The following is a 24,837-nucleotide window of genomic DNA, read 5'->3' as shown; positions in this document are numbered from 1 at the left end:
TACTTGTACATGTGGTATTGTAGAATAGATAGGTATGGATGTTTGTAGAGTCTGTTTAATGAAGTTAAATCTGTAATTAATCAGCAAAGATCAATGGTGCTATGATTGGTAAACTTAGAGCTTTTGAGAAAAGGGATTTTGACAAAGGAAAAATCTATTTCTGAGGAAGGTCCCGTGTCACCCGGTGAAATTCCATTACAGCACGAATTTCTAGGTATAACATTGCTAGATATACCAGAGAAAAAGAGCTTTCAGGAAAGCTGGGGTTACTACCCCAGTCGAGCGTCTTCTAGGAAGACGTCGGTATAAAGAAGGGTGAGTGAAATACCACTACCACGGAAACCTACTCGAAAGATCTCTCCCTATCAAACCCCCCCGAACAGAGCGGTGAGCCGTTACAGCCCCTACACTCAACACCCGCCAGGGCCAGCGACACCAGCGCCACCTACCTCATTCCATGCTAGCACTAACCCCAGACTTGGCATGTGCAAGTAGGGGTGGGGGAGTACTAGGTGATCCAGGGAGGGTCACCGGGTGACACGGGGACCTTCCTCAGAAATAGATTTTTCCTTTGTCAAAATCCCTTTTCTGAGTTCAGTCCCGTGTCAGCCGGTGAAATAGTGATAGAGAATCATGCCAAGGCTGCAACTACAAGGAAAAAAGGGGTAATCTGAAGAAAAGGCAAAATTTTACGAAAATAATTTTAATCAAGTAATCTCTTTCATGTAGCAAGAATACTAAAACTAAGGTATACTAAATCTAAGGCACATCAAAAAACTTAATACTATGAAACGGGGAGGTCCCCTGGCACTGACGGGGAAGAAGCCCCAAAATCTTAAAATTACTTAAAGCAAGGTGAAACATGAAATGTGCATAAGATAATTGCAAATACAACCTTAATACTATACACGTAAACTTAGGCTAAACACGTAAGAGACAAGATCAATGAAAATTAACATATACAGAACATATACATATATCTGGGGTAATGGAGCCAAATAAAAACTGTCCAGTACCCCATAAGAAAAACAATCATGGCATGTCAGATTACACTTTTCCATCAACATATACAAGATACATCAATATGAGGAGCCAGGCAGTGAGGTATAATCAACCAGGAGAATAAGCAGAGAAGTAAATGAGGCAGGCGGGCGGGGGGGAAAGGAAAGGATAAGGATATAAGGATATGATTAGTTAAGGTGGGGAGATGACACTTCCCACAGCTATGGTAGAAAATTTCAGGGCTTGAGTGATTTTTTTAAATAGTGGCGTTTAAACACTAGAGGTGATTTCCAACCCGTAAATTTAGATAACTCTGAGAAGTCCATATTATGAAAGTATTTAATGGAAGTAGCAACTGCTCGAATATCATGAACCTTAGGAACTGAATCTGGGTTGGCCTGTTTAATGAAATACAGAATTTGTTGTCTTATAGCATTCAGTGAAAGAGTACCACCTTTCTCCCTGATAAAAAGAGGACCCGACTTACTCTGTGGAGTTCTTAAAAGGTAAGATTTAAGTGTATAAACTGGACATAAAGACTGGTCTTGAGGAAGGGGCACCACCTTCCAAGGAGACCACCTGTCCTGTGGGTCTTCGTTCTTAGCTAAAAATCTAGGGTCAGGGGAAAGGAGGACCCTCCAGACGGGAGGAAGTTCACAAAATTATCACCTCTAGTGAGAGCCGACAGCTCTGAGATTCTAGCACCTGAAGCCAAGCTAATCAAAAATAAAGTCTTCCTTAACAGATCCTGATAAGAGCAATGAAAGTTATCCAACTCTGATGCTAACTTAAGGACGTCATTGAGAAACCACGTAACAGACTGTGGGCGTGATACTGGTCTCAGACGCAGCGCATGCTCTGGGGATAGATGAAAAATAGGAATCTGTAAGGTCGATTTTAAAGCCGTAAAGAAATACTTTCTTCAATGCTGACTTGACTGTGGTAATAGTGGCCGGAGCAAGGCCTTTCTCAAACAGTGATCTAAAGAAGGAAACTCCTAAATTAGTCGTCATGATTTTGGCTTCAGATGCTTTCAGGAAGGAGGCTAATTTTTTTACTGCTGAGTCATACTGTCTAAGAGCAGAATCTCTTTTATCTGATTCTAAAAACAGAGTGTTGACAGGGTCAATGTTTGCTCCTTTTGGGCTGCGAATTTTATAAAGTCCATAAAACTAGATCATTCTGAATTCTTGAGGAAGCTGACACAGTCTTGGTTTGTACTGTCTGGGTCAGAATGGGCTTGGGAATCCGAAGACTCCGTAATCCCAGTTCCTGAAGAAGAGGGAACCAATTGCTCTTCGGCCAATAGGGGCTACTAGGGCTGGTTGACCTTTGAATGTCCTGAGTTTGTGTAATACTTTCAGCAGTAAATTTATTGGAGGAACAGATAAATCTTCTCCCAATTGTTCCAATCTACTGTCATTGCGTCTGTGGCGAACGCCTGAGGGTCCAGGTTGGGGGCCACGTAACAGGGAGCTTGAAGTTGCTCTCCGTTGTAACAGATCCACTTGGAGGCCCGGAACTTGGCGGCAAATCCATTTGAAAGATTCCACGCCCAGGGACCACCCGTCTCCAACGGAGTAGCCCTGGACAGGGAATCCGCCACCACGTTCGCACCCCGCTAGGTGGGTGGCTGACAGGTGCCAGCCGTGCTTGTTCGCCAGGGAGAAGATAGCAACCATTACTTGGTTTACTCGACCTGATTTGGAGCCGCCCCTGTTGATGCAATGAACTACCACTGCGCTGTCCAACACCAGCCTGATATGAATCCGGTTGGGGGCGGATTTTCTTCAGAGTTAGAAAGACCGCCATAGCTTCCAGGGTATTTATATGGAACTGCTGAAACATTGTGGACCACGTTCCTTGTACTTTCTGTTTTGGTGAATATCCCCCAGCCGCTTAGGGAAGCGTCTGTGTGAACAACTAGTGCCGGAGGGGGAAATTGAAGCGGAACTGTTTTGGACAGGCCTCTGACTGTGGTCCAAGGCCTCAGTCTTGTCTTTAAGATTCGAGGAATAGAGGAGACCTTGTCTCTGAGCTTGACATTGGCTCGACTCCGCCACACTCTGTTTATGTCTTTTAATTTCGCTTTTAAGAGCAGGTCTGTCACTGAGGCAAACTGAAGAGACCCAAGGACTCTTTCTTGGGATCGGCGGGATGCCGATGAATTTTTGAGGAATCTCCTGGTGAGAGATGCTATCTCTTTCCTCTTGGGAGGCGGGAGAGATAACGTGTGAGAGGACAGATCCCACTGGAGACCCAGCCACTGAAACCGGGACCCGGAGTCAGGCGGGACTTCTCTCTGTTCAGTTGAAAACCTAGCGACTCCAGGAAATTGATGACTATGGACGTAGCCTTCTGACACTCCGAACTGTTGGTGCCCAAATTATCCAATCGTCTAGGCACGCTGCTAGGGATATCCTCGAGACCGGAGTTGTTGCACTACCGTGTCCGCCAGCTTGGTGAATACCCTGGGTGCAATGTTCAGACCGAAGGGCATGACCCTGAAGGAGTAGGCTTGATTCCCGAGTCTGAAACCGAGGAACTGAGAGAAGTTCGCGCAATCGGGGCGTGATAATAAGCGTCTGAAAGATCGATAGAGGTGGTGACGGCTCCACGCGGAAGTAGAGTCCGCATTTGAGCTACCGTAAGCATGCGAAATTTGTCGCATTTTATGTAGAGATTTAGACGCGACAGATCCAGGATCACTCTTTGCTGATCGGAGTCTTTTTGGGAACAATGAATAACCTGCCTTGAAACTTTAGGTGCCTTACTTTCTTTATTGCTCGTTTGTTGAGCAATTCTGTCACGTAATCCTGTAGGATTGATGTGGGTGGCTGGTAAAATCTGGTTAGAGGAGGAGGGTTCTTGATCCAGCTCCATCCTAGTCCTTTGGACACAATGCTGTGTGCCCAAGGGCTGAAGGTCCATTGGTCCCTGAACCAATGCAGGCGACCGCCTACCTGGGTTCTCTCAGTGGGAGGGAGCGGGTTTATTCCCCTACCACGCCCAGGTCTTCCCCTTGGGGTGGTGTTGGGCTTCCCTCTATGAGGGACTTTGCCTCTTCCTCCTTGCAACCCTATTAAGGCCGTGAAAGTATCCACGGCCCTCATATGGGGTTGTACGCTGGTGAAGCCACATAAGAGGGTGCAGCTGGTTGGACCAGCACATACTGTTGGGGGTGAGCCTTGGAGGTAGAAGGCTGGGCTACTGCCGAGACCGGGACGGCTTGGACTACCTCCTGATGGTGGGGCCTCTTATGCCTCCTGAAGCGTTTGCCTCCTCTCGTTTGGGGCCGGCCGATTCTGGGGTCTTGCGCTTATAGGCAGAAATGCCCCAGCGAGAGCGCAGACTCTGATTGGCCCGTGTAGCCTCGGCCATAACGTTTGTGACCTCCTCTTCAGGAAGAGGTTAGGTCCCCAGATCGAGCTTTTAACGAGCTTGTTAGGCTCGTGGCGGATAGTAGCATCGGCGAAGATGAACTTCCTGCATTCCAGTCTGGCCATGATAAACTCGAACAAGTCAGACTGGAAGCCAGCTAGCAAGGACTTAGCCAAAACTTGAAAGAATGGCTCGTCCGAGCAGGAGACGGCAGTAGCTTCTGTAACAAAATACATATAGCCAGATATACTGAGCTAAGTATATAAGCCTTTATCATTGTCATGGGTAGATGCAATAATATTGAAGAAATATATTGAAAAAGAAATATCTCTTTTCCAAGATGTGACTGCTCCCTGTGTTTGCTTAAAGATGTCATCACCAGTCAGTTACTGTTGGCAATGCCTCATGGACAATTAGCGATTCGATAAAAACCCTTTCTTGTGGAAATGATACCTTGTGGTATCTCATGCCATGCCTTTGTGACATGGTGCAATATTCAATTCACGTTGCATCAGAAAATTTGTTCTGGAAGTTTCTATGGTGTGACCAGAAAGGGGGCGGCTATTAAGGAACCAATCGTTATGCAGAAAATAAAAAAAACTCCTTGTATGGGAATGATGATTGTCTGTCGTCATTAGCGCTGCCCATGCAGTGGTATATAAGCTTCCAGAAGAGACTTCCCAAGACAGAGATAGAAACAGATAGAGACAGAGAGGGCAATCAGAGGTCAGACAAAGTAAGGTTCCGAGAGGAGTATCCCCTTCAGATGGCTTTTACTCTTTTCCATAAAAATTTTGTTCTGCCCGAAACAAAGAGAAGCAGCCACCCCTTCCTGCTTGTGATGAGAAGTCTCTAAGCCTTCCATGTTCGAGACGAGGTGAAGTAGCGAGCCCTACATACCAGTAACAAAGAAAAGTAGTCAGCCCTTCCTGCCTGTATCGAGAACAAGTCGCCAGCCCTTCCTGCCCTTCATTTGCACAATCTCCAGATTCTTGGAGAAAAAGCATTTGCTGCCTCATCCTGAAGATGTCCCTTTTGTGACGCCTGCGAGCCTGTGGTCATTGTATCAGCAGCATCACCGCTGAGTTCCCAGCCACCCTTCTGTGACGTCTTTAAGCCCAAGGTCATTGTACCAGCATCATCTTTTCCGCTGAACCCCTAGCCACGAAGGATAACCCACCAACTTACCATTTAAGTATTAAGATTGCTCTACCTTCCAACCTGTTCCTCCTGTCTATAACTGCTTAGATTGATTTTGTTTAGTGTTACGTTGAATGAGAGCAGAGGAGAAACAACATTTCATTTTCTTTGTAAATAAGGTTGTGAATAAATGTGTTATATTGTTGTGAGAGTTTCTTTTATATATTCATTTCCCATATTTCAGTCACTGGTGTTGAATCCTTATTGATTAGAGTTTGAAAGAACCTGGAATGATTCTTGGATTGTGACAATCATACATGTATATATGTATATGTAACAGCATATCTGGTGCCTAATATTGTACATAAGACATCCTTAAGAAAAGTACACTTCAAACAGAAGCACTGTACAGTATATGACCCAGAAGAACAGCACTTCCCTTCATTGTAAGTTTAGTCATTTTGTAGTTCCTGCATAGGAATAAATGTCAGATAAATCAATATCACATAATGCTCGTTATTGTTATATGTAGAAGCAATTACATAAGTTAAATACTGTATCAACAATACTGTTCTGTATATTGTACCAGTTTATTGTCAGGAAGATTACATGAAATCTTATCTTCCTGTCCTTATCAAAACCATGATTATTCTACATTTCTTCAAAAATGGAAATCACAAGAAATTTTGTCGAGATAGGCTGTGTATTTGTGATAAATTGTTCCCAAATGTGAATCCAAATGTCTTCATATATACATGTGCAGTTTTATTCCTGGTTGTTCTGCTTATGTTAAATTTCCTGTCAGTAAAGTTGTACTGTATTGGAACTGTGATGAAGTGTCTGCCCTTTGATAGTGTTTGTAATAGGTTTTAATATGGTTTGTCATAAATATATTGAGGGTAGAACTGTCTCAAGAAATAGTGTGTGAATTTCAGGGCTATTTTGTTACTAACATAAAAAGGCTATGATTGTATGTCGCAGGAAGCAGCTTAGTCTTAAAGTTTTGCTTTTTAGTTGTGTTGGGACAGTATCGTCCTTTTGTGGCAGGATTGGGGCTGGTCATTTGAGAGTCAGTTTCTGTTGGAGTACTATGAAGAGAAGTTCACTTTATAAAAAAAAACTTATCAGTATGATATCTGTGAGATTTTCAAGAAGGCTTATTTTCAGAGCAGGAGAGTTGAAAATGATTATTATAATAATAATAATATATGAAGGAAAAAGGAAGTACACTACAGTTTGACAATTATAAAGGAATAAAATTGCTGGAGCATGTTTTGAAAATACTATAGGAGACACTAGAGGAAAGGCTGAGAAAATGGTTGAAAGTGACAATAGTCAGCTTGGGTTGGGTTTTTGTTTGAGAATTCAATAATAGAGGCAGTTTTTGTAATTGGGGACATAAATTAAAAAAAAAAATACTAGGGAAAGAGGAAGAGATTGTACCACATAATTTATAGATCTTGGAAAAGCATTTCTCTGGGTACCAAAACAAGTAATGAGATGGGTTTTGCAGCAGTAGCTGGCACCAGAGACTCACTGAATCAGTGATTTACACTACCATAGGGTAGGATCTAGAGAGGAAACTGTGGCAGGTTTATCTGCTTGTCACATTGATACTGGCAAATAAGCAACAAGTACAGAAAATGAGACCATTGGAAGGTGCTACTGTATATGCAGATAACTTAGTGTTAACTGCAGAATCAGAGGAAGTGGCTGTAGAAATGATCAAATAATGGAAAGTGGAATGAATAGAAAAGGCCTGAAAGTTATGTAAACAAAATAAAACCCATGATGATGGGAGAAGAAACTGAAAAATAAAGATTAAGAAAGTGATTATGTTGGTGCTTTGGAGGCAGTTGTGGCGGATGGTGTTACAAGAGATGTTCAGGATTGCAAAATATACATAAGGGAGATGTTGGATACTCAAAATATACAAGAAATGCAGATTGAGATAAAGAGGAGACACAGTAACCTGTAGTGGCTAAAGGACAGCCTGATGTAGCAGTTGAATTATTCTTTTACCTTTGGGATACATTGGACTCTTCCACTGTGGTCAAGATTACAAAATGGCAGGACAACACTCCCAAAATTACAATTTCTATAAGCTCAACAGTACAATTTCATAAACTTATGGTTTATGGCTCCTGAACAACCTTTCTGCATTCTTTCATATAAGCAGAATAGCAGGCCAAGGCCACAAATTGGTAACAGTAACATTACTAACATTTTTTCAACCAGACTCTTTTAAAAAGCATAGGTATTGTGGAGTTTTTACATTTGATCTGTAAAGGCTCCCAGTATTGCTGTAATACATTTTTAATAAGCCCTACACATGCGCACAGATTGAATTAAATGTTTCATAGGTTTTTGATGAGGAGGTACCTAAATACAGCAGAAAATGGTAGGTACTTGTTCAGTGTAAAATTAGCATGTGTGTATACATACATGTGTGTTGTGTAAGTACACACACATACATATCACCTCACGTTAAGGTAAACTACTGTACAGCACACTCTTGAGAGAGAGAGAGAGAGAATATTTCAGTGCAAGATTTTTAAAAATTTATATGCAGGATACTCCACAGTTTGGTTTTATTTTGTGTATAGTACTGTACAGTGTATTATGTATTGTTTATAAGCATTTGAAGCACTGTTTAGTGACAAAATGGGGGGAAAAATGTTTAAGAAATCGTTTACACCCATATAGTTTTTAATCGTACCTGCAGATTTCCACTTATCTGCAAGGGCCTTAGATTTGTTACTGGTCATAATCAAGGGATTACTTTTATTTTCTCTTTTGTGGCACATAGTGTATAATTATTATTATTCTGAAGATAAACCCCTATTTACGTGGAACAAGCCTCCAGGGGCCATTGACTTGAAATTCAAGCTTCTTAAGAATACGATGTTCATTTAAAAGAAGTATCAGATGATTGTGGGAAATACAATAAGAAGAGATCAGTTATTAGAAAAGAGAAAAAAGATAAATTAAATCATTAGGCAGAAATGTAAATGAATTATTGAAATACAAGATAAATCTTTTGAGGATAGTAATGCATTGCATCTTTGCTGGAATGTTTGACGCTGTAATTGCAGAACATCCTCAGGAAGTCTGTTCCACAGTCCAATGGTGTGAGGAATAAAAGACCTCTGGAACTGAGAAGTTTGACAGCTGCTACATTTACTGCATATTGCTGCTGCTTTTCAGTAAATCTGGACACACTCAGCAGGAAAAGAGGATCATTGATCAATTGTAGAAGCAAAAGTTTCCAGTTAAAACACAACTTATGAAAAATATACAAACAAGACCATTCGTTGATGGTCCATGTCATAAGGTGTTAGGAAACAGAAACCTCCTACCACCATGAGGCACTCTGTCTAAAAGAGATAAATCTCTGGCAGTGCAGACATCCACATTGGAGAATAGTTTCCTAGTAAAAGAAGGATAAATGACCTAAAACAATTTGTTGATTTTATTGTTGTTGTTAACTTGCATGCAGCATTTGGTGAAACTTTCGTTAGATTTTTCTCAAAAGTGAGAAGTGAGTCAAAAGTTACGCTGAGTATAGTCAAAACTTCAGATTCATTCAGTAGAGTCCCATCCACTTGAAAGGGAGGATGGGATGGAAAATAAGTACGAGATCTACTAGTCAATACTGTTTTTTATTTGCTGGAGTTTAGCTTCATGCCCCACCAACTATACCATTCACTAATCTGCTCCATGTTATGATTGAGATTAAAGACTAAGAAATAAAGTAAACAACAGAGAATTATTTTAATAGGCTTGAACTGATACATCATTGAATATCTAACCATAGCTGTAATGTTTGTATTTGTTTACTTAGATGTACTGCATTGTTGAGACAACACATGATTGATATTTGCTTTTACATAACACACACACACACACACACACACACACACACACACACACACACACACACACACACACACACACACACACACACACACACACACACACACACTCTCTCTCTCTCTCTCTCTCTCTCTCTCTCTCTCTCTCTCTCTCTCTCTCTCTCTCTCTCTCTCTCTCTCTCTCTCTCTCTCATATTTGCGTGCAGAATGAACAGATATTGTTTGATGTTTAATCATTACTAACTGAGAAGCAACAGTAATTCTTATTTCTTTTTATTTTTCCTCATGTTTTTTTTTGTTATTACACTAATTTTACATCCTGTAATATATTGATAGTGCATGGTTAAAGATATATAATTATTCTTATAAGATCAGTAACTTATGGATTTTGGATGGCATTCAGGAGAGAAAAAGAGACACAATAATATAGTAGTTGTAAAAGTTGATTTTCATTTGTTTTCCTTATTTTTTGTGTGTATTTGAATTCAATGTCACTTTTTAATGCAGAGTATATTTAAGAACGTTTAGTATTATAAAAATAATTTCAGGCCATCCTGTGGATACAGATAGGGGTTCAGAAACAAAGAAAAAAGTGCAGTGAAAATGTTGACAATTTTAAACTTTGCTGCTCCATTTTTAAAGTTAGATGACAATTTCTTTAAAGATTAACCTGTTCTTCATTCCTTATGCTGTATGTTGAATTTTGTGACAGGTATTTTCTTCAACCAAGAGATTCAGCTGCAAGAAATTCAAAGGGTGATCTTGGGACACTAAGATTGAATATACATTACACTTCAGACCATGTTTTTTCTAGTCAGTCTTATGACAGCCTTCGTAATCTTATTCTTCAGAGTACTGGGGAAGAGGTAGGTTATTTGTTGTTTTACTACATGTTTGAACATTAATCTTAATTTTTGTTTTCAGGTATTTTCTTCAAAAACATGTTTTTTGTATCTGTAACTTACCAAGTGATTAATTTGCTAATAGTTTCACTCGCCGGCAGCTTAAAAATTTGAAATTCATGGTAGCGCTAGTGTCGGTGTAGGTGACTAGTCCCCCCCCCCACTTTCAGGGTATGAGAGGAACGACTTCAGCTGTGCGATTCAGTTGTTTTTCTACCGGCTCTGACTGTGGTTCAGTTGTGAGCAGTAAGCTTAAATTTTGGCTTTCTCGCTTTTCCTTTCGAGATTCTTGTTTGGGTGAAGTACTGGTAGCCTATGGCTTTTGTATTTATGTTAGGTTCTCTCTTAGCGAGACCGTTAATTTTCAATCTAGGATGCTTTTTCTTCAATTTGACTTACATTATAACTCGATTGTTGACTTCTCAGACTTAGGCCTAGCCTAGTATGTTGGACTGTAGCGCTGCTAGTCTACGCTATTGCAGCAAAGGCTGCAATGCTAGGCTCACTAAAGAGAAATATGACTCTCACTCTATGTGTGTAGAATGTAGGGGACATGAGTGTTCAGTTGATCGAACATGTGACGAATGTTCAGAATGGGATGCTAGCAAATGGAAGGTTTTGGGGTCTCAGCGAATTAGACAGACAGGAAATGCAAGGCGACTACTAGAGCCGATAAACAGACAGTGGATAGCAAGACCATAGTAAGTTCTGCTGATGACGATATTCCTGCTTTACCTTTACCTGCTCCTGCTGTGTCACTTGTTCTCAATTCTCCAACTATTCAGGCTACTCCTTTACCCAGCTCCCTCGCTTCCGAACCCGATCCCCTTGCCAGCCTCAAGTCGAAACTCGTACATAATTTTGATGTCAAATTGGGGTTAATTGTGGATACTGTGACCCAACTGGGTGCTTCAGTGTGTGCCCTTATGGACAAAGTTGGAAAAAGTGCTAGTGTTGTTGAAGTGTCAGTGGAGGTGGCGGCTACTTGTCCCGCCGATGCTCCTAGGCAAAGGTCACTGGTGTACTTCCCTACGCCTGGGAGTAGTCATACCGGAGGTTGGTGGGGTCTGCCCACGGACAGTCATCGCCTCAGTCGGACCTGTTGCAACTTCCCAGGTTGCAGCAAAGGATAGCCATTGGAAAGGCATCCAAAACGGAAATGAATAGGATATCCTCAAGTCCCGAGGCTTCCAGCCCTGAGAATGCTTCAGTGATGAATCGCAGCCACTGAAAATGCCTGCGGCAGACACGGTCTGCTCTCCTCCAGTGCCTTACAAGAAATTTAGGGAGTCCATGCAACAACCTTCTGGTAGTTTCTGGGATTCCTCAGAATGCTTTTCTCCAGTGTATCCTGTGCGTAAGGCCAAGCGTTCATCTGCTTCGAGACGCTTCTCGTCGTCTCATGAGTGCCCAGTAGCGCCTGAGCTCCCAAGAACAACCAACCTGCCAGCAACACCTGGGCGCTCGGTAGTTCCTGAGCGCCCATTACTGCCCGTTAGCGCCTGCTAGCACCCGAGCACCAATTAGCACCCGTTCCTCCAGTTATGCCTGAACCGGCCGTCATCGCACAAACACCCTTCGGTTCCCGAGCGCCCTTCAGCACCCAAGACTCTAGCTCAGACACCTTCTGCAAACACAACAGACCCATCGCTAGCCCCCAATCAGCGTCAGCTGGCTGGCATCTTAAATTTGCTCAAGAGAGTCTCTCCTTCTTTGGCCCAGGCCCCTCAAGATTTGCTTCTATCCCTTGTTTCGTTGGAGGATGAAAGTGAAGTTGGTAAAGTGGATCAGGGCTCCCCTCCAACAGCTTACGTGGTTTTATTGACGTACTTTCTGCAGAACTTTCCAGGATTCTTCTTGCCTCCAGTCCCAACCTCCCTGGCTTCGACGATTTTCATCAGTGACAAGCCTACCAAACTCCTCCAATTTACTGAAGATGGTGTTTTCATCTTCCTCTAGGAAGGCTCTCAATGATCTGGACTACTGACTCTGAGAAGAGAGAGCAGGGGAAGTCTTCCTTCAGCTATCCTTCCTCTTGTCTTGTGTGCTGGAGGTATTCTTCATACGAGACCGGAGAAGCTCTCTCACCGGGATTGGCTGCCTCGACTTCTCAGGACTTATTGACTCATCTTGGAGGTCGACCTTTGCCGCCGCTAAGGTGATGTTCTCCCCTACAGAACTTGACCACCTTTTGAAGAACTTGTTTAGGATCTTTGAAGTTTTAAGCTTTTTAGACTGGTCGGACGGGGCCTTAGCCTGCAAGATTAGGAATTGCTCTTCTCTTCCGGGTTAAGTTGCATCAGATTGGCTGAATGTCCTGTCGTGCACAGACTGGGGCATCAGAGATGGCTCTCAAGAGTTAGCCACTCTCTCTATGCGATGGGAGTTTTGAAGAAGAGAGAGAGCTTTGGTGCTCGTTTACTACGAAGTGTGTCACGGCTTCTCAGAAGTCTGCGCTATTGTATTCTCCTCTCGATCGCCAGCACTTCTTCCCTCAGTCTACTGTCAGTGACATTTCTTAAGAATGTCAGAAGAAAGTATACAGGACCTTTTAACTTGCTTGTCTAAACATCTGAGGGAGTCTCCATTGACTAGTACCAGGACCCATTCTCCACTTCAGCCTTTGCCCTTACGAGGTGGCAGAACCAGAGCACAGTCTAGGCCTAGGATGAACCTGAGCTTCTTTTCCTGACTTTGTAAGAAACCCTCTTCCAAGCCTACTGCTCGGAAGTGAGGATCCTTTCCTCCATGCGCCAGTAGGAGCCAGGCTCCTCCATTACTGGGAGAGGTGGAGCACAAGAGGAGCGGAGGAGTGGATTGTGTCAGTGCTGAAACAGGGCTACTCCATCCCATTCAGGGAGAAGTCCCCATTAGTCAACACACCTATCACGTTGACCACATACTCAGTAGGATCCGAGAAGTATTCAGCCCTCTCCAACGAAGTGTCAGCCTTCCTCAGGAAAACAGCCATCGAGGAAGTCGATGAAGCCTAATCGGACAGTTTTTACAACCATCTTTTCATAGTCCCCAAGGCAAAATTCAAGGTGGAAACAAGTCACTCGGTCATGTCATCCATTCACCGGGGCAACTAGATGACTACTATAGACAAGCAAGATGCCTGTTTCCACATCCCTATATATCCGGAATCCAGGAAATATCTACGTTTTGTGTTTCGCAGCAGAGTGTACCAGTTTTGGGACTTATGCTTCGGCCTTTCGACCGCTCCGCAATGTTCACCCAAGTCCTAGCTCTGCTCTCCAAGTGGCTTCATCTGAGGGGGATAAACATCTCTCTCTTCACCATCGAAGGAGGGTGCATGGAGGACCTTTGGAAGACCCTTCATTTATCAGAAGAGTTGGGTCTGCTAATCAACCTTCAGAAGTCCCAGCTGGTTCCATCACAGACAATTCTCTATTTGGGGATGATGATAAACTCTCAGAGTTTTCAGGTTTTTCCGTCACCCAAAAGAGTTCAGTCATGCTTGAAGAAAGTTGATGAGTTCCTCACCCTCCAAACCTGTTTGGCGAACCAATGGCTGAACCTTCTAGGTACCGTAACCTCCATGGAGCAGTTTGTTTCCCTAGGATGGCTACATATGAGAACTCTTCAGTTTTATCTGAGGGCCAGCTGGGACAGTAAAGCTCATCCAGATACATGTGTCTTCCTGATATCTCAAGAAATCAAGAAGGATCCCCTGTGGTGGAAGTCAGAAGGCAGGCTTTCAGAAGGGAAGTCCCTTCTTTGAACCCCAACCTAGACTTCTATGCAGACGTATCAGATATGGGTTGTGGAGCGCTTCTAGGCACCCAAGAAGTGTCAGGAACTCAGTCCCAGGAGCAGATTCACTGGCACATCAACCTCAAGGAGTTGATGGCAGTTCAGCTGTGCCTTCAGCGTTTTCCTTCGATAGTCTGCAGTCAAGTAGTGACTGTACACTTGGACAATAGTATGACCCAGAGATATATCAAGGAGCAAGGGGGGACTCATTCGTTCTCCCATTGTGAAGCAGCGAGAACCCTCGTTTTACGGGCAGATCACAACCGGACCAAGTTGGTGACATGGTTTATCCAGGGCAAGCTCAATGTCCTTGCGGACGGGTTGAGCTGTCACAGTCGGGTGCTCCCCACAGAGTGGACTCTTCATCTGCAGGTGTGCGAGGATCTGTGGAAGCTGTGGGGGAGACACCTCATAGATCTGTTTGCGATGTCCAAGAATCATTGTCTACCAGTCTTTTGCTCTCCAGTACCAGACCCTGTAGCATGGGCAATGGACGCCATGCTACAAGACTGGCTGAACAAGGAGCTCTACTCCTGCCTGCCACTCTGCATGATACGAGAAGTCCTCAAGTTCCGCAACCACATGAACGTCACGATGACTCTAGTGGCCCCGTACTGGCTGCGACAGGAATGGTTCCCAGGATCTCCTCAAGCTGCTGACGGACTTCCTAAGGATGTTACCACAGTGACCAAGTCTGCTCAGACAACCCCACTTCAGGCGGTTCCACCAAGGATTATCCACTCTGGCCCTGACAGGGTTCAGACTGTCAGGAAACTCCTCAGACAGAAGGGTTTTCAAGAGCAACTCCAGAGGCTGTTGCCAAATGTAGGCACTCCTCTTCCAACAAAGTTTATCAAGCCAAGTGGACAATCTTCTGAGCCTGGTGTAGAAGACATACATCTCATCTTCTGAGACGTCTGTAGCTGACATTGCCAAATTTCTCCTGTACTTGAGGACATCTAGGGCCTTGTCCTCCTCTACAATCAGAAGATACAGGGCTGTGCTGAGTTCAGTGTTTAGGCACAGAGGTATTGATTTCTCTGCTAATCAAGACCTGTCCAAGCTTAATAAATCCTTCAATACCTCCAAATACAAGGGGCAAGAGGCCATCTCTTGGAATCTGGATGTAGTTTTGAAGTGGCTCTCCAGACCCCGCTTTGAGCCTCGTTGTTCTGCTTCATTACGAGATCTTACCAGGAAGACCCTCTTTCTTGTGACGTTAGCGACTGCCAAAAGGGTCAGTTAAGTGCATGCTCTTGACAAGAGAATGGGATTTTCCCAAGGTCACCATATGTTCCTTCACCCTGGGCTTTATAGCAAAGAATGAAGACCCAACCAAGCCCTGGCCTCGTTCCTTCACTGTTAAAAGACTGATGGAAATTCTAGGCCCAGATGAGGAGGAGGGAGTTCTGTGCCCAGTGAGAGCACAGAGGTACTATTTGCACAGAACATAAAAGATTCGAGGTCCTTGTGGTGCTCAGTTAGGAATCTGTCTCGTGCCATATCAAAGAACGGCTTGTCTTTCTTCTTGAAGGGTCTGATCTCTGAGGCCCATTCTCAGGTTGGAGAAGAGGCTTTAACATCTGTCAAAGCTAAAGTTCGTGAGATCAGAGCTGTCTCCACGTCTTTAGCCTTCAAGCCCAACCTGTCTCCATCATCACTTCTTCAAGTGACTTACTGGAGGTGCAAGTCTATCTTCGCGACTCACATCTTTGTGATGTGGAAACTACTTTTGAAAATTGTAGTACTTTAGGGCCAATATCCATGGCTAGCATGGTGTTAGGGGGGGAAGCCTTTCTTCCTTCCTTTTCTCTTTGCCTTGAACTTGGGTGTTGAGTCGTAAGGGGAGACTGGGGGTACTGTGTAGCTGGAGACCCACCAGCCTTAGCTTTAATGGGTGGGTGGTGTTTTTATATTTGTGGTGTAGGTGATGCTCGTGTTCATTTATTCTGGTCATTTGGTTGGTCAGTATGTGCCCAGGGCAGGGGCAACTGGTTTCTTGTATACTTTGTTAGTCACTGGGTTTATCCCTTTCTGCAAAGTACCCACTGATGTAGAGGTGCATCTGGCCAACTCGCCACAGCCTACATGGTTAAGATGAGCACCGACCAGAGGCAGTACCTACCTACAGCAGCTCTCTTATCTGTAAGGAACAACAAGCATTGTACCATTGATAATTTTGCTGTCCTCTAACTCATTATCATTCATAATGTTTTGGGGGTAGTTAATCCATATATCCCACCTCTGTGTCAATTTGTGATTCACCAAAATAATAACTTAAGTTACATATATAAAAATGACATTTTGATGATAAAATAAAATTTTATATATACTTACCAAGTAATTATGAATGAAGCCCTCCCTCAAGGGCAAAAAACAACTGAATCATATTGTTGAAGCTGTTCCTCTTGTACCCTGAAAGTGGGCTGGGACTAGTCACCTATACCAACAATAGCATTACCACAAATTTCAAATTTTTAAGCTGCTGGCAAGTGAAACTATAGGCAATGTAATTACATGGTAAGTATATATCAAACTTTATTTTATCACATAAAAATGTCATAGTTGTCATTTTGATACTTGGTTTTTATGACTAGCACTTGGATTTTGTTATCTTTTTCAGTAATATTTAGTTTTGATAACTATAACTACTCTAGAGTCATGGATACTTGAAGGTGTGCTATATCTAAATAATCCTCCTGATCAGACTGCCTTTATGGAGAAAAGACCAAAATGTCATGAGTGCTCATAGATGTGTAAAAAGATGTAGATTTGACTGCCTTTGCTATTTGATTATGGGAACCTTTGAAACTTGATAGCTGTAATGAGGAAGATAACTATCCTCCTTTCAAAGTTCTTGGAGAGAAATTTTTCTCTGAAGGCATAATTTATTTACTGAAGAAGCTAAGTTTACGATAATTCTTTTTCCTTCATCTCTGTCAATAGTTATATTTATTTTATTTTTGCTTTCTTTTATTTATTGTCAGTGACATAGCTGTAGGCTGTGGGTTAAAGTGATTGCAGGTTTTTATTTACCATGGCAAATGGTAAAAACAGGCTTTGATTTCAGAAAAACCTATTTTTGGTAGACACTGTGAATCCTCAAAGGAATCACCCGTATGGTCCGTGGCCATGGGTACACCAGACCCATAACATGATTACTCTCCTGGTCTAGTAAAGAAGCATCTGCCAAAGATTCTCCTGCCTCTTTGTTATGGAAAGCAGGTGGGTATGGGACTCAGAGCAACTACAAAAAAATAGGTTTTTCCTGTTTCAGAATCTATTTTTTGTCAGTGTAGCAGCTGCCCATTCTCAAAGGAGCATATGGAAATTGACAGGTGTTGAAATGGTCTAGCTCTTGAGAAAAGAATCCCAACTACCCAGAGAAAACAGTCCATGGTAAAGCCATGAGATAAATCACCTCCAATTTTCTGTATGAAGTTCCCATGTGGAATTAATAGCAAAAAAATAGGGATAAAGAATCCTTAGATGTGCAAACCTTGTGAGGATGAAGTGACTCATCCAACTATGTTGGGATGAAGTACGGGATAACCTCTGTCCCTGCAATTTGTCGAAAGTGCCATGTCATCAGAGCCACATGAAGGGTCACCTCCCATCTTCCATGCAGGGTTCCTGTGAGGAATTAACAGGAAGTAAAGACCTTTAGGTGTGTTATCCTTATGATCGTGAAGTGACTTACCCAACCATGTTGGAATGGAATGCAGGATAATTACTCCATCCTAGTAATTTCTCAGAAGTACCACAGCACCAGAGAGACCCATTGCTTTCTGCTAGGTAACCTGTTCAGCTGGAACTTATTATACCACTTGCTGACACACACTGAAGTCGTAATCTGGTGGCAGCAATGCTTGAGGAACACTTGTCTTTGATGACCACCCTGTAAACTCTGAAGTTTTCTGAAAAGTGGCATTTTCAAAGAAAGCCAGTGAGGTGGCCACCTTCCGAGTGCCATGTGACCTAGGGAAGGAATGGCACTATGACTTTTAATTAGGGACGCAAAGATTATTCTCAGCCCATGCAGTGAAGCATGTGGTAGGTTACAAGGAAAGAGGACTATCTGGGAAGTTAGCCCAGACATCTAGGCATACCTGGTATTACTGGACTGGGCATCATGATTTGTCAGTAATAGTAAGTTCCTGCAGAAGAATAGATTTCCTTTTCAGTGGGTCTTCATTCTTGGTCAGGAGTGATGGGCCAGGGGACAACAGCAGGTGATGGCTAGAAATGGGTGGTGAAGCATTGTTCTTTGCAGGAGCCAGTCTTTGCAGTGCAAAGCACTATAGGAGAGAGCTAAAGATTTCAGTAATGTAATCTTTACCAAACCCTTAGAGCAAGGGCTCTGACATCTCAGCCTTGTACATCATAATTGTCCTCAAAAAAGTGGGTCAGAAAATTCAGAAGGTGTCAGTAGTAATTTCATCTAGGCTCTCCATTTGTAGGTAGTCCAACCACACTTGCCATATGGTATGGTATTGCCAGATTAGTGAAGTCCATAGTTACTGTGCAAGGTACCTAATAGTGCTAGATGAATATTCTTTGCAGAAGGCCAAATTTAGAAAATCCACATATGAAGGTCACAGTGCAGAAAGGAAGTTTTACAGATGATTTATCTCCTACTGTGCAGGATAGAACAATGGATGTCAAGGGAATTGATATCATTACCTGTTAGTTTTAGCAGAACAAATCAATGACTGTTGGGCCAATTTGGGACCACCAGGTAGGCGGTGCTATTGAAGGTCAGCAGTTTGTTCAAATCCTTGAAATCTGGGATAATGGAAGAAAAAAGTTGATTGCCCTGCATTTGTTCCAGTCATATAGAAACATGGCTGTTGCTGTTGCTTGGGCATCCAGGTTTGGAGACTCACGTACTGAAGTTGATGGTTCTGCCATTAGCAAACAATTCCACTTCTGGATGTGGAAGCAGGTTAACAGCCACTTGAAATAAGGGTTTGTCTAACATCCACTTGTTTGAACCTGTTGTGTGCCTGGACAAGGAGTCTGCTATCTTTTTGAGTGACCCTGTCAGGTGTATTGCTGACAGGTGCCACTTCCTTGCTTGAGCCATTGTCAGGGTGGACAGCTTGTCTGCCTTGAGAGGAGTAATGCAAAAACCCAGCCTCCTGATAGACATTGTTTTCATCATGTCCAGAATCAAGAGGATGTGAATCCCGTTTAGAGGCTTCAATTTTCAGAGAGAAAGAAAGATGGCATGCCTTCCTGACTCAGAAAATTGATATGAAACATCTCTTATACTGACAACCATCTTCCATCTACATGATAATCCTTTAATGGCCTCACCAACCTGTCAAGGAGGTCTCCATGTGTATTACTATATTACTACTTGCATGGCCAGGGGAGTCAGAGTGATCTGTTTAGCGATAGCACCCTTTCAGGTGTGCAGGAGGCAGAGTCTGTTCACACTTTTGAGTCAGTTGTGATTGGGTTCACCACATATGCAAACTGTATCAGGCCCAGGATCCATTCTGACTGTTTTTAAGAGACCTTGGAGCAGGCCAAGAACCTTCATAGATTTTTCCAGCAATAGAAAATGCTTGTTGGGCGTGAGGTAAGAATTCTCCCAGTAAATCAAGAAATCTCATGACTGGAGTCTGCTGACAATCACTAACAGGTTTCATAAGCACCTTACTGAAGTTACTTGGGCACTGGTTGTCATCTGGAACTTCTGGCGTACATTGTGCTTGTTCATCACTAATAGGTTGAAGATTGCCTCCCGTTCAAAGAAATCCTTCTTGAGAACACTGAAGAGGTATGTATGGTTACGAATGAACACATCCTTCTTTACCGCTCGCTTTCACAGAGCCTTTTGCATGTGCTTCTCCAAGGAGGGTTATAGTTGTTTGAAAAACCTTTTGGAGGTGGGCAAGGATGTAACCATTGCCACCCCAATTTGTTCAAGACAATGCTGTGTCCCCCAGGGGACAACTTCTTACATATGGTGCAGCAAAATTTGACCCCTTGCCTGCAAAGTCTTATTGGGCTTCTCCTTTTCTGTTACCCTTAATGGACATTACAGGATGGCTTTCCCTTTTTAGAAGACCCCTCTTTCTATCACAGAAGGGGTGTGGTTGTTGTAGTTGTCATCCCTGTTCTCTTGCTAGTAAGATCCTCTAGACAACTGGAGACTTATGTGACTCCAGGTTGTAATTTGGCTTCATTGATTTGAAGCTAAGCAGTCGGCTGAGGATGCCCCTCTCCCTGATACTTGTTATCCTGAACCTATTCTTACAAAATTTGCAATTTGCTCTGGGGATGTTAAGAAAATCTTGATAGCTGGGGTGGAGAAGATCCTGATGGTTTCTTCCCTTTGATTTTTAAAAAAGTTTCTTGTGTTGTCTCCCAAGATTAGTAGGTTTTATAGATTTTTATGGTGATGTATTATCTTTGCGGACAAGTACAAGCTTAGTAATACAGTGCCTTTTCCAAAGAATGACATATCTGCAAATTGCAGTAACTACAGGCCAATTTCTATTCTGGCTGTGCTGTCCAAAATTGCAGGAAAAACTTCTTTTTGAGCCACTATGTAATTATTTGGAATCTAAAGGAGTGTTAGCTGATAGTCAGTATGCATATAGGAAGCAGTTACTATCCATTCCAGGGACCGCGAGTCATCGTTTTTCATAGATATCTTTTAAACTAATTATTTGATCGAAATGGTACTTTGACACAGTGGACAAGACACCTCCGCTAATTTTTGGTAATACAGTGCATTGTCAAATGGTGTTAGTTAAGGCGTTTACTTTTGACTTTTAAAGGCAAAGTTGCATGAGTCAGCAAGACTAATCTATGCAGTCGAACGTCCGCTATTCCCCAGACAGACAGGAAAGGGGGAGCGGAGATGGGGAGGCCAGGAAAGTGAGTCGAGGGAGGGATGAGGAGGGGAAGGGAGAGGGAAGGACGGGATGGGGATAAAGGACGTTCGAATGCACAGTTTGGTGATACTTGGCAACACCATTTGAGTCAAGAGTAAATGCCTTAACTAAAACCATTTGACAGTGCACTATGTTACCAAAAATTAGCGGGAGGTGTCCTGTACACTGTGTCAAAGTACCATTTCGATAAAATAATTAGTTTGAAAGATATTTGAAAAAAATGATGGCTTGTGGTCCCTGAAATGGATAACAGCTACCTGGGATACTCTTTTAGACCTGAGATACTCTTTTAGACTTGACATGCCATTGGCAAGAGAACCTTGGTAAGGGTTTTGAGTGCAGAGTAATTCTCTTTTAGACTTGACATGCCATTGGCAAGAGAACCTTGGTAAGGGTTTTGAGTGCAGAGTAATTCAAATATATTTTAGTGCTGCTTTCGATTAATAAATCACAAGTCACTTATTTAGAAACTTCAGATCTTAGAGTGGGTGAATATGTTTTAGGATTACAGTACTTCAAGATTTCTTTACAGGTAGGCAGCAGCGGGTTGTTGTTGATGGGATCTTTAGTGAACCAAAACCTATTGTGTCTGGAGTTCCACAGGGTAGCATTTTTGGTCCACTGTTATTTTTAGTGTATACAAGTGATATGGTTGTTGGCCTGAAAAACAAGATTGTTCAATATACTGATGATGCAACACTTGTGAGCGTAGTAAAGTCTCCACATGAGAAATGAAACTGCCCTGAGTTTCAGTCAGGACATGGATTGGATCAGTGAATGGCGTAATCAGTTGGGTATGAGGCTGAACCCCAGTCAAAAACACTATTGATTAGCAGATCTCATACAGATTTTCCACCCCATCCTCCCCTTCAGGTGGATGGGACTCTGCTGAATGAGTCTGAAGCTTTAACTATTCTAGGTGTAAATTTTGACTCAAATCTTACATTTGAGAAACATCTAATGAAAGTTTCAGCAAATGCCGCATGAAAGTTACGTAGTGTTCATAAGGCCTCATATATTTATAGCTGATGAATTAATACAACCTGTTTTAGGTCATGTGTACTTCCTTTACTAGAATACTGTCCTCCAGTGTGAATGTCTGCTAGGTTTCTGTTTCTTAATATTAGCAGTTATTACTTGGACCATTGACGAATGTTCTCATGTTTGTCATCTTTTCATAAGTTGTATTTTGATGGAGATCTTTCATATTCACAATTGATCCCTGATTCCCTTTTCCTGCCGAAAGAAACCAGATTCGATAAACAGCAGCACCAATATACAATAAATGTGCCCCGCTGTCAAACTTCTCAGTTCCAGAGATGCTTTATTCCTCGCACTGTTGGACTGTAGAACAGTCTCCATGAAGATGTTGTGCAACTGGAACTTCGAAAGTTCAAGCAAAGATACATTACTACCCAAATGCTATTCTCCTTTCATTGTAGTACATTTTTATCTGTTTTTTATTGATTTATTTTTTCTTTTTAATAAGTGAGATCTCTTCACTCTGTATTTCCCTTTACCTTCTCTTACTTCCTAATGAGCACCATATTCTTTGGAAGCATTAATTTCAAGTCAATGGTCCCTGTGGGCTTGTTCCATAAAAACAGGGTTCATCTTCTGAGTAATAATTATGATAATAATTAAGAATATTAGGAAAATAAATGTCAGCTCTAGGAAAACAAATGTAAAAAATAGGAACGGCCATGTCTGAAAACTGTTTACGCTAACTTTCATTTCATTACATTCATTATAATGATCGTGCAGTACTTAAAACCATGTTTGTAACATCAAATGTGCATCAGCCAAGACATTTACCTTCAGGAAACTCATATTATGTTATAGTGTGTTGTTCTTGCTCTTTATTAAATTATATTATGTCTTTGATAAACTATTGTTCTTGCTACTACCTTTGTATAATATTTTGATGAACATTATGTTTATAATTCTCAAAATTCATCTTATACTGAAAATTATTATTAAAGTTGTGATGCTTACTAAAAAAAATTCTTGTCACCACTGACATAACTGATTATTATAGAAATTATTTTATGTGCTTCTTATTGCATTGCCAAAGTTATTAGCTGTCTGCTTGTTTAGCATGGATTTACAGTTGTAAAGACTAGTGATTCATAATTATGCATAGTACTACGATTAGACTTATAATAACTAATTTTGATTGTAACTCTTGATATTCTAATTAGTGAAATGAACTTTGCTAAATTAATGAATAATACTGATAGAAGTGCCTGCTGGGTGAATGCATGAAAAGTCAAAACTGGATAAAAGAGTGGGTCTAAAGATTGCACCTTATAACACTGTTTGTAGCCTGGCCAGCAATAGTTATTACATAAGAATCCATATATCATTTAGCAGTAAAACCTGTCAGACTGTCAATATAGCAAGTTGTAACAGTCAGCACATAAGCATAATTGTAAATGTGATACTTGTACTAAACAAAATGAACACACTAGTTTCATATACTATGTTTAAATCACATCTAAAACTAAAGCAGATGTATCTATCAGCGAATAACTGTTAACCAAAATATGCTACATAATGTTAAAATCTCATCAACAACTAGCTTTGCCTCATGGCACTGTCTATTTTAACAATATAATTCATACTAAAGATGATACAGAGGTCACTGGAACATGATCAGAAAATATATTATATATAAAAAACAGGTTTTGACGTAGGAAAAACCTATTTTTGGTAGTCGCTGTTGAATCCTCAAGGAGTTATCCTCCATGGTGTGCCAGCACTCCATGGTGACTAGACTAGTATCAAAGAAATATTTTTTAGCCTGGCCTTGTATCCGGGTATTGTGTTGTAATGAAAACACTATGACACGTGGTAGAGTATAATGGGCTCAAAGATAAAAGGGCACTTTCCCTTATCTTCAGCAAAGCTGAACCTAGTTTTTCCTACATCAAAAACTGCAAGAAATGACCGTTGCACATGCGTGGCTGCCATCTTGTTTACAACCAGGGCAGGCAAAAGACTAGGTTCATTACTCTCTGCTGGTCAATATAGGGTGATCCTTGCCCAAATCCCATGCCATTTTGCCAGGGAAGTGGGAGGATTTTGAGGACACAACAGCGACTACCAAAAATAGGTTTTTCCTACATCAAAACCTGTATTTTTGATAGTGTAGCCGCTTGTTTTGTCCTCAAGGAGCTTTACAAAAGAAATTGACAGGTGACAAAAGGCTTAAGCTCTCAAAATTTTAATCTCAAAAATCCAAAGAAAAAACAAAAAACATTTCTGGTCTGAGGGCAAGCCACAAGTTTTAAGCCCCATTCCTTATTCTAAAAAACCTTTTGAGGTTATGGTAACAATAAACAAGAAAGTAAACAAGAACTTGCATTTTTAGGGTGAAGTTCTGTAGTGACTTACCTAAGTGTGTTGGGTGTGGTTGCAGTCTTGTTGCATCTTCCCAAGGAAGACCCCTGGTTTTCTGCTGTAGAGTCTATGGGGCAGGACTAACCATATCACCTACTGATATGCAGAGTAGACGAATTTGTTCGAGCACATGGCAGTAATGTTCTAAGAACACTGTCTCTGATGCCCACCCTGTGCTTTTGGAAACTTCTTCGAAAGAGACATTTCTGAGGAAGGCCAACGACGTACTTACTTTCCTAACATCATATGACCTAGGAAAGGAGTGTGGGTTTGCCTCTTTAATGAGGGACACTAAAATTATTCTTACCCCTTGTAGAGAAAGTGGTTTATTGATGCTAGGATGTAGGAAAATTGGACCTTCTGGGATGTTTGCTGTGACCTCTAGGTAAACCTTAAGTGCTTGAACTGGGCATAATGTTTTGTCTGCTAAATTGAGTTTTGTTGTAA

The 24,837-nt window shown here is 41.9% G+C and overlaps 1 protein-coding gene across 6 annotated transcripts in view; it reads left to right on the top strand.

Annotated features, from left to right (window-relative positions):
• Positions 1–24,837, top strand: part of RasGAP1 (Ras GTPase activating protein 1) — a 933,257-nt gene that overhangs the window by 384,342 nt on the left and 524,078 nt on the right. For all 6 annotated transcript variants that reach the window (XM_067084371.1, XM_067084369.1, XM_067084372.1 and 3 more), the window contains one exon: positions 10,111–10,264. In XM_067084371.1, the coding sequence (XP_066940472.1) occupies positions 10,111–10,264 (154 nt within the window). The remainder of the gene's footprint in view (positions 1–10,110; positions 10,265–24,837) is intronic.

This window comes from Macrobrachium rosenbergii, chromosome 41 (assembly GCF_040412425.1).
Source record: "Macrobrachium rosenbergii isolate ZJJX-2024 chromosome 41, ASM4041242v1, whole genome shotgun sequence".
NCBI lineage: Eukaryota > Metazoa > Arthropoda > Malacostraca > Decapoda > Palaemonidae > Macrobrachium > Macrobrachium rosenbergii.
The sequence above is the reverse complement of the archived record's forward strand: the minus strand, read 5'-3'. Positions and strand labels throughout refer to the sequence as shown.